Consider the following 10822-nt stretch of genomic DNA (forward strand, 5'->3'; position numbering starts at 1 on the left):
AAAGTGAAAACAAAATTAACCGAGAAGACACCGAGACCTTGGATCTTTGTGCAGCTACTCCCCATTCCAGGAGATGGTCTTAATGCCATGCTCCCAAAGACCAGTGTGTGGAAAGTGAAAAACAGTAACCACAGAGAAGAAACCTGGCTGACATGACCTGAACTAAGAGGTGCAGGCTATGAGAAACAAGGGAGGACTGAGAACTGTCACAGAACACCGGGCACTAAGGAGGCTTCCTGTCTAAATGCAACATGATATCTTGGATTAAATCCTGGGACAGAAAAAGGACATAGTAGAGGAATGGTGAAATCTGAAAAAAATCTGGAGTTTACTTAATAGTTAGGTACCAATATTAATTTCTTATGTGCTGAATAATGTGCCGCAGCTGTGCAAGATGTTATCCACTCGGGGGACCCACTGAAGGATATACAGGAACTCTGTACTATCTTTGCAGCTTCGCTGTAAATCTAAACTTACTCCAAAATAAAAGGTTTACTTTTAAACAGGAATTAAATCTAGCAGTTTTAATTCAGATTTTTGTAATACGCGGGTCACATATAGACAACAACATGGATAAGTCTCAAAATAATTATGCCAAGTAAAAGAAGACAAAAAAAAAATAATGGTCCATACTGTCTGATTCAATTCTTATAGAACTCTAGAAAAGACTAAACTCATCTCTAATGACAAAAAGAAGGTAAGTAAGTGGTTGTAAGGAGTGGGGGACCTGAGTAGCCTTAGGGAAGCACATGGGTAAACTTTTTGTTGTTTTAATTCTTACTTGAGGCAATTTTTTCCATTGATTTTCAGAGAGAGAGAGAGAGAAGAAGGGAGAGAGGGAGGGAAGGAGAGAAAGAAACATCAATTGTGAGAGAGAACATCGATTGTTGCCTTCCGTACGAACCCCCAACTGGCGATCAACCCGAAACCTAGGTATGTGCCCTGATCAGGAATCGAACTGGAAACCTTTCAGTATACAGGACGATGCTCCAACCAACTGAGCCACACAGGCCAGGGCTCCAGTCATTCTTATTTTCAATGGAAGTTCCTCAGCTTTTTATAGCTAAATTATTTTTAAAAAGCATCCCAGTTTCTCTGTCAGTCAAGCCTTTCAACCTAACAATACAAAAAGTCACCTTGAAAAATCAAAGATCTAAGTCATAAAATTGTTAACTTTGGCCAAAATGAACTAACAAATGTTGCTTAATTAGTTGGATAATTGTAAACCAAAGCAAAGAATTGTGGCATTGCAAGTAAATGTATGATTTCTGTTATTTCAATACTGAAACTAGGCACTGGTTTCCTCAACCCAACCTACCCACCAATATTACCTCAGAAGCTTCCCGAGGGACTTCCAATGTGCCAGGTTAAGATATACTGCAATAATCTAAAATTTTCCTCTTATACAATGTCTTAAACAAATCTACTAAAAGTATGTCACCAAAAAGTACCCAAATTAAACTCATTTTGTATTGACAATCTCATGCAGTTCAAACTGGTTTTAAGTTACAAAGCATGTATGAAATAATGATAATTTCCAGAAAGAATCCTATATAATAAAAGCCTAATATGCTAAGTGTCCAGTCAACCATTCAACCAATCAAAGTGTAATATGCTAATGATATGCTAAGGCTGCTCAACTGCTCGCTATGCTGTGCACTGACCACCAGGGGACAGACGCTCCGACCGGTAGGTTAACTTGCTGCTGGGGTCCGGCTGATCAGGACTGGGCGAGACAGGCTGGACACGCCCTGGAGCCCTCCTGCAGTCCCTCCCTGGCTGGCCAACCTCCCGTGTCCCTCCCTGGCCCTGATCGTGCATTGGTGGTGTCCCTCGGCCTGGCCTGCACCTTTTTGCAATCGGGGACCCCTTGGGGGATGTCAGAGAACCAGTTTCGGCCCAATCCCACAGGCCAGGCTGAGGGAGCCCACTAGTGCACAAATTCATGCACCAGGCCTCTAGTATGCAAATAATTAACTAATTAGAACCCTGAAAGTTCAGGATATTTTATGTGAATCAATAAGCAGCATAACTGCCTTAAAAGCTTCATGCAGGCAATGAAAGACAATATTAGGTTCACCCCTATTCCTTTGATCAAAAAGTTGTCCTGTCCAAGTTGGGAAGGCCACTACTTGCTTTGGTGACTCTGCAGCTTAGGGAGGTAAATAGCTAATGTCACATGGAAGGAACAAAACTGCCAATCTGGTCAGGTCAACAAATCAACTCTCACATCCTACACACCAAGACTGGGCAGCCACAAAGTTTGAACCTTGGTTGGACTCAAAATATAGACCAGCAAGACATTTTACAATATAAGGATTTACTGTCCTTTTATGATTAGGAGAATAAAGACACTGGAACATGGGAGTGACCACTGAATGATTGCTATAGAAAGCTTAACAACTATTTTTTTAAAAAATTAAAATATAACACATGTATTCTGAATTGTGAAATGCTTTGCAGTGGTTCTCAACCTTACTAATGCCGCAACCCCTTAATACAGTTCCTCATGTTGTGGTGACCCCAACCATAAAATTATTTTCATTGCACCTTCATAACTATAATTTTGCTATTGTTATAAATCGTAATGTAAATATCTGATATGCAGGATGTATTTTCATTGTTCGTGACCCACAGGTTGAGAACCGCTGCAAAGTTTAAAGTAACGATTTTTCCTAACAAGGTCCTCAGATTGTTTCATAGGAAACAGATTAACTCATTTATCTTCATTCCACCAAAATCAGGGTGCCCCATTTGAAATAAGGTCTCCTAAATTACTACACTGACAATTCACAGTTGTATAGTTATAAACAAGTTACAGATTCTCTCTAAGCTAAAATGCAGACAAACCAAGACTTTGAGGTTTCACACTGTCTGTGGTTTCCATAGCAAGACCAAATGGGCTCTGTATAATCCATACTTCCTTCCAGCAGCCTCGATTGATAACCATAAATTTTCTCATTATTTTTAAATGACCACAGCAGATTATGCAAAATATGTGATATTCTTAAAATTGTTCAAGCCTTGAAGAATGTAATCTGTCCTCATTAAGCCTATATAGTATATTAAGCAGCCATAAATGATGGTTTTCTCTATGCTTCTAAAGACAATGATAAAAATGTTTTACATACCTATAGGTGAAAATAATTGTCACTCCTAAATACATATTAAATTGTAGTAACTGTTATTCCTAAATACATATAAAATATCACCCTAAAACTGACCATACATGGCAGTCCATTAGAACATCAATTTTCACCGGTGTGCCTCAAAAATTTTAAAAACATATCACTATTTAGTCAAGGCACTGGCTGCTTTTCCCTTTCAGTGGTTCTCAACCTTCTGGCCCTTTAAATACAGTTCCTCATGTTGTGACCCAACCATAAAATTATTTTTGTTGCTTCATAACTGTAATGTTGCTACTGTTATGAATCTTAATGTAAATATCTGATATGCAGGATGGTCTTAGGCGACCCCTGTGAAAGGGTCCTTTGGCGGTCGGGACACAGAGGTTGAGAACCACTGCGACTGTCAAATAAAAAAATGACAACAGCCAACACAACAATAGCCATCCAGTGTGAATGAATCAGAATTATACCTATTTTTTTGTCAGATTGGCAAAAAAAATTTTTTTTGGAGTGCTACAGAATTTTAGTAATTGGCTGAGATGAAAACTGTTGAAAGCCGCTGCTAAAGAAGGTAACTCAATCCCAACCAGCCAACACTCTGCAGTCCCCCAGCCCACGTGCACACTCTAGGCAGGGAAGGGATGGGTTTAATTGTCCCTCTTCCAGAACCTTACTCGTAATCGCTACTCGCAGACGAATAGGAACTTGAGTCGCTGGCCCTATCTTCACGATAACAATCCTCTTCTTCTTTTGGCGAAGAGGGGTCTCCAGGGAGCCCTACCGGGCTCTGACACGAACCGCACAGAGCCGAAGTCGCCATCAGTAAGGATGCTGCAGCCGAGAGCCGAGTAATTCAAATCCCGCAGCCAGCGCGCACCAGGGCCGCCATGTTTCCTCCGCGAGAGACGCGGCAGAGGCCACGTGACCTCCAATCCTCGGCTGCCATTGGTGGGAGCTCGGGTTGCCAGGGAGACGGGGAAGCTTCTCCGGGAGAACTACGAAGACTGAGAGGAGCCAATGAGCTGAAACTTCTGGGAGTGCGTGTCGGAGGACTGGAGTAGCTAAAACTTCCCCGCGCGAGGCTCTCCTGAGCGCACTGCTGCGAAGCTGATTCACTTACTAAGACAGGTGGAGAGCCACTCGGTACCCCCGCCCCATTTCTTCCAGTTTGCCCTTTGTTTCTGCGCCGAAGCTTCGGAGACGCTCAGCCTGCGTTTCCCTTGAGGTAAAGGAAACTGCCTTCTGCCTTTCCTCAGGGCCTCTGCATCTAATCAGGGAATGGAAGCAAAGCAATACCCTCCAGGTGCTCCTGTAAATATGCACCTTTGGTATTCTTATTGTTTCGCATTTGCAAATATTTTTACAGTTTTCTCAAGCAGATGTTGTAGACTGGTGCTTCACATCAAGGAGAAATGACTAGGTGTGTTTTTTTGTTTAATTTTTCCTCTTATACAAGGCTGAGCTGAAGCAAGAATTGCAACATAAAAGAATAAGTTTTAAGAAATGTTCTTTCACACTAGATATGTTTGAGGTATGTCAACTTCCTTGGCTAATTTATTTCTATATGTTAGCTTAATAGACAAAATGTCCCCCCCACACCCAAAGATACCAGTTACCTTGATTTTTTACAAAAGAAATAAGTAGCAATCATTTCAAATTCTTATTTAAAATTTCAGGGCATGGTATTAGCTAGTCACGTTTCTAACTTTATATGTCACATTTGTACTAACTAAATTAATATTTAGCAACTTTAGGTGTATTGGAGAAGATGAGGAAAGGAAAAGAGTAAGATGCCATTTTCAGGGCCTTTCTAAACATACTATTTTTGTCTGTTTCATAATTAGCAATTGCAGGAAGACTTTTAAAGAAAAGAGTTAGACTGGGATATATTTTCATTTTCTATTTTCCACTTTTCAAATGACCAGCCATCTTCTGAGACCTAAAAATGTTTAGTTTAATAAATATGAGACTTAAAGTTCTTATTTCCATAGATTATCATCTCCACTAGGCAAACAATACAATTCTGACATAAAATACACCAGATAAGAACATAATTAAATATTTAGTGTCTTTAGTAGGTTCAAGAGCTCATTCCCTAGGAGTAATAGAAGCTAGCATTAAGAAGTAAATGAAAACAGGGCCAAAGGTCATATCCATTAACTTTCTTAAAACGTTCTTAGAAACTAATTATTATTGCCTTACTTGTGTACATGGAAATAATAATTCATGAACTATGTGGTAATTCTGACAACCACGGCCATTTTGAAAATCATGAATGAATAACTTGATGGGTCAGCAAATTAGCATTTTACAAACTGAGATTTACAATGTGGAATTTAAAAAATCTGGGATAGAGTCATAACATGTAAAAATAACATTTTGGCAATCCGATGTCTATAGAACTGCATTATGATCAGAAATTCTCATTTGCCTATATAAAAATTGAATTACCTGTAAAAATGTTTTAAGATCATGCATTCTCCATTTGAATAATAACAGAATACAGATGAGAATCCAGGAGTAAACCGAAAAGTAACTTAAGTAGATGGCACAAAAGTCAAGCCCCAAGCCCTTCATTTACTCCTATGTATACTTATTTGATATTTTCATTTACAAATTATAATAAATTCAGTGAAATGTTCTGCTGTCAGACATCAGTAGCTGCCAACCAGAAGGAAGGGAGGCCTCCTTCAAACAGGAATACAACAGTAGCAGAAATTGTTGATGGCTGACAATCTGCCAATGAAAAGGAAAGTAAAAAACCAAAGCAACACAAGAATTTTTTAAAAAAAGTCATAGCTGATAAATGAGTGCCAAGTGCCCTCAGTAGCACCTAAAAAAAAAAAAAAAAAAGCCACTGCATTGTGGAACCTTACAGTAATTTGATAACAACTGTGAAAATGTTTGCCAATCTGTTAAGTGCCCTGCATTCCCCAGTCAGAGGAGCCAGGTTCTTATCCTGATTCTGGTACTAAACCAATGGACATGGACAGTTTCCTCACCTGAAGACAGCGAAAAGAATCCACACCTACTATGCAGCATTGCTAAGAACCAAATGAGACACCCCTTGGAATCTCATGCCTTACATGTATGCTACATGTTATATATTTTAAAAGTTTTGATTCTATTTATTTTAATTTTTACTTTTTGAGTTTAAAAGGATATTTTATTCATCAGAAATATTGCCTAGTGGGGTACACTTTTACCCCGAGAGTTCCGGATATTTGAGATATCTTAAATATGCACATTATGCTGTTGACCAAAGTATGACATTTAGGTTCATCAGACATTTTCAGAGGCTCACCTCTAGCTCACTTTCCCTGCTAGCTTAGGCATCAGAATACACCAGCACTGAAGCCTGGGCCAGCACCATTCTTTAGCCAGTAGACTTTGGGCAAAGTCCCTTAGCTAAATTTTTTTTTTTTTTTTTTTTTTTGGTTTGTTTTGTTAATCCTCACCCAAGGATATTTTCCCAGTGATTTTTAGAGAGAGTGGAAGGGAGAGGGAGAGATAGGGAAAAACATTGATGTGAAAGAGACACATTAATTGGTTGCCTCCTGCATGCACCCTGACCAGGGTCAGGGAACATGCAACCAAGGTACATGCCCTTGACCTGGGATCGAACCCGAGACCCTTCAGTCCTTGGGCTGACGCTCTATCCGCTGAGCCAAACCGGCTAGGGCCCTTAACTGAATTTTCTTAGAGCCTTTAGAAATAGCTATCTTTTTGTGCTTTGTTTTAATATTTTAGAACAGTTGTTAAAATAATCCCTTATTTCCACAGGACTTTAATTTTTTTAGAGCACTTATATATCATCAGAAATTCACCCTACCACCCTGTAAGGTGGATATTCTCTGTTCATATTACTGAAAGAAACGGAAAATATAGACAAATTAAATATCTTGCCAAGTCACACAACTAGTTTGAAATACGATTCCAAGGGAATGATTAAATTGCAATAGCCTTGTGCACACTTTTTAAAATCTTTGCAAAATACTGAGTGCTATTTGGGTACTTCTTATAATCAATATGACAGATATATGTTAATTTACATAAGTAAAAGCAACTGAGAAGTGCAATTTTCCCTGACTCACACAACGTATATATAATTTTTTTATCAAAAGGCAGGATAGCTGAACATGTTTTTGCCAAGCTACTGTTATTTTAGTATTGACATATTTTGAAGCTAACACCACATGCAACTTTACTTCAGTTTTGGTTTGGCTGAAGTATCTTCTTCAAAAGCACAGCAATTTAATCCTTTACATTTTAAAAACCGTATTTGTAACAGAAAATACACAAGTAATGAAAAAGTAAACACTCAGAAGACATCCTTCAAATAAGATGTAAAAATCAAGTAGAATAGTCTGCTAGTTTTTCTTGTCTATACATTTTTTTATGCCTCAAGGCTGCTGGTCTCTTCAGTGCAATTCCCAACATTTTGTGGATATTCTTTCAAGGGATGTTTTAAAGGAAAAACATTTGTAAAACTGATCTGAAAAAAAAAACATAGGCCATGCACTGGACTAGACAATGAGAACTATAGTGAATATGAATATGACTTAGAGGTTATCTAATATCTCTAAATTCTATTATGTTTATATTTATATACAACAAGCAAAACATATTTGAACTTGTGTGAAAATATAGCTTCATTAAATGAAAGAGAAATGTTTGTTGTATCAAAAATTTTAACAGTGCTTGAAAACATTAAATAATGTAAAGAACCACTGATAAAAATAATGCATTGCAAAAAAGTTTTCATGTACTGTTAAAAATAAAGCACTGCTAGCAATGGTACCAACAAACACATTTATGATTTCCGATTCCATGGGTTCCTATAGCATGTGGGAGCGGTTATTTGTAAATCAGATAAAGTAACTTCATTTACTGAGCAGGTTTATTTCAGAAACACTCCACTCCTTCTGAAATAATCATCTCAGTCTTGATTACTGCCGTTTAAACATATTGTTTTGCCCTGGTTCATTCAGACAGGTTTGTGCCTTGGATCTGAAACACTGTAGCGTTAATCAGTTCAGAATTTTTTTGGCCTTTGACATTGAAAAAATGAAGAAATTATGTTACAGGAGGGTTTTAAGCTTCTAAAACAAACAGCCTTCCCCGCTTTATCAAAGTCACACTGTGCATGAGTTGCTAGTTAATACTTAGGGGGATTATTTCTGGACTGTAATTTTATCAAATGCAGGGGAAACGGTCTTTGGGGATTTAGCAGAATCCTCTTTTAGCTGCCCACTTGATAATATTTTATTATATATGGCAGGGGTTCTCAGGGAGAGGGAGGAAGGAAACCAACTGTGGAAAATTGTGGGTTTCAGAAGACAGCTTTTAAATATAAGGGCCCCAATTCCTTCCTTGCACAATGTCTTTCTTTTTCACTCACTCTTCCTACAGTACAGGGTTTCTACAGCTCATATGGTTTTGTATAGACTTAAAAGGGTCACTTGAAACGTTTACAGATGAGAGAACTCACATAAACCTCCCCCTGACAGTTACTAAGCGGCCACTTACTCTTTTCTCGCCACAAATGTATTCAAGAGATACTTTCGCTACATTTCTACAAGAGTTTTCCCCATATAATGTCTTAATAGGGCCAGCCTTTGCTAGGGTTAAAGCAGCATTAACTTCCTTGGCACTTCATCCTTCCTCTCAATCTTAAAATGGAAAGAGAATTTGCTTACCATGTGGATTCGTATTTCTTTCTTTTCTATAAACTCATCACCGTTACCATGGGGTTTAATATGCCAGTCTATTTTGCATAAAGTATAAGCTTGGACAGTAAATTAATACGCTAGCAGTCTGTGGAGAGTTGGGGTTCTCATCCCTCTGGAACTCCTGATTTCTTTTGTGTAGTTATGTGTGTGGACGCGTGTGTGCCTGTGTGGTATGTGGTGGTGGTGGTGATTGGGGGGGAGGAGGGGGGGAGGAGGTCAGGGGGCGGTGAGGATGGTAAACTTAGATTTCTTTAAAAGTGGCTCGTTCTAACTCCAGTCAAACTCCAAACAAAACTCTTGCCTAGTTCTTTTTTGCCTGGAGAACGGCTAGAGGTGTCTAAAGAACAGCTTTGCTTAATCATTTCTTTCTCTTCTTTGGGAAGTGGTGTTATTCGGAGTGGGTGGTTACGCTGGGGCCAGCCTCCCCACAGGCAGCCTGGGAGGACCTGGAGGAACGGATTCTGGGATGTGAGTGCGGGTCCCACCCCTCTCCCCGCAGCAGGGAGCATCCCCAGGAGACTTGTGTGAGAGCCTGGGGAACACGGCCCCTCCCGTGCCCAGCCCGAGGATGCAGGGCGGCCGGCACTGACCTGTGCAGGAGGACGCGCTGCACTGAATCCAGGTCCTCCAGGCTCCGGGGCGCGGGTTTGGGGACGCTGGACCTGCCCACCTGAAACATGCCCGCCGGACACGCGCTGCCTCTGCCAAGGCGCACAGCAGGTCCCGGGAGGAAGGCGAGGGCGCGCCCAGCTCTCAGCCCTGCCCGGGCGCAGCTTGGTCTGCCCCGGGAAACCGGGAGCTGAAGGAAAAGCCGGTCAGCTTCAGAAGCTCAGACGCGCGACAACCGGGACTGAAGGGCAGCGCTGTGCTTCTCCTCAGCTGTCTTGGTAACCCACACGGTGACCCACACGGAGGAGCCTGGAGCCCGATGGGCGCGCGGCCACGCCGACGCCGGAGCCCGGGGGCAGGTGGGCACTCTGTTGGGTCCTCCCTCTTTACTGTCCAACCGCTTGGGAAGGACCTCGCACCAGTGGCCCCGCTACCCAGAGCTGCTCTCTCTCGCCGCCTAGTGCTGGCCCAGGGACACCCATGTCCAGGCACCGCCCCCAGCAAAGGAAGCTCCCACCTGCAGCCGGGAGGGCCACCGAGGTCGAAGGGGCTGGCGCCAATGAAGACTGGAAAGTGAGTGGGAAAGAGAGGCAAGTTAGGCATTGGTTCTTGGTGGGAGTTTCAATGCTGCATAAAAGACACCCTATCCATCCATCCAGGTAAACATTTTGATTACCTACTATGTGCCAGGCTGAGGACTAGTCTTTGTGGATGAAAGGATGAGAAAAAGTGGTCGCTGACCTGTCTCTGTGGACCCCACGTTCTCTTCTGCGGATCTATTTGCTTTAAAAATACGCTTGACCCTGTACAAGATAGTATAGGAGAAAATCAGGATGACTTTGGGTGTGATAATGACTTCGTAAATACAACACCAAACGCACGATTCCTGAAAAACAAATTGACAAATTGTACTTAATTAAAATTAAAAACTTGTGCTGTGCAAAAAGATTCAGACAAGATAATAAGAAGCCTGGCCAGTTTGGCTCAGTGGTTGAGCGTGGGCCTATGAATCAGGAGATTCCGGTTGGATTTCCAGTCAGGGCACATGTCCTGGACTGATCCCCAGTAGGGAGGCATGCAGGAGGCAACCAGTCATTAATTCTCTCTCATCATTGATGTTTCTCTCTCTCCTCTCTTCCTATCTGAAATCAATAAAAATATATTTTAAAAAATAATATGAAGATACAACATGGGCTAGTCTTATTTCTATCCTCCAGACGATACATACATAGGATATCTAGATTTTTTAAGTTACAGAAATATCTTGATCTGGTCTTTACTCTTTTAAAGGGATTAGCTTTCTTTAGTTTTACAATAGGCAGAACAGGCTTCTCTATTTCATTTACACCTCAT

General features: G+C 40.9%; 1 protein-coding gene across 3 annotated transcripts in view; it reads right to left on the reverse strand.

Moving 5' to 3' along the window:
* INTU (inturned planar cell polarity protein) overlaps nucleotides 1-9539 on the reverse strand; it is a gene marked incomplete at its 5' end in the record, with an annotated part of 65384 nt that extends 55845 nt beyond the window's left edge. For 2 of the 3 annotated variants that reach the window (XM_081093008.1, XM_081093007.1), the window contains one exon: nucleotides 3803-4025. In XM_081093008.1, the coding sequence (XP_080949134.1) occupies nucleotides 3803-3948 (146 nt within the window). Of the gene's footprint in view, nucleotides 1-3802; nucleotides 4026-9450 lie in introns of those variants that run through there. The other variant, XM_081093009.1, reaches the window with a different exon arrangement.
* Between the last annotated feature and the right edge of the window lie 1283 nt (nucleotides 9540-10822).

Source organism: Myotis nattereri (assembly GCF_964212035.1).
Source record: "Myotis nattereri genome assembly, chromosome: 5".
NCBI lineage: Eukaryota > Metazoa > Chordata > Mammalia > Chiroptera > Vespertilionidae > Myotis > Myotis nattereri.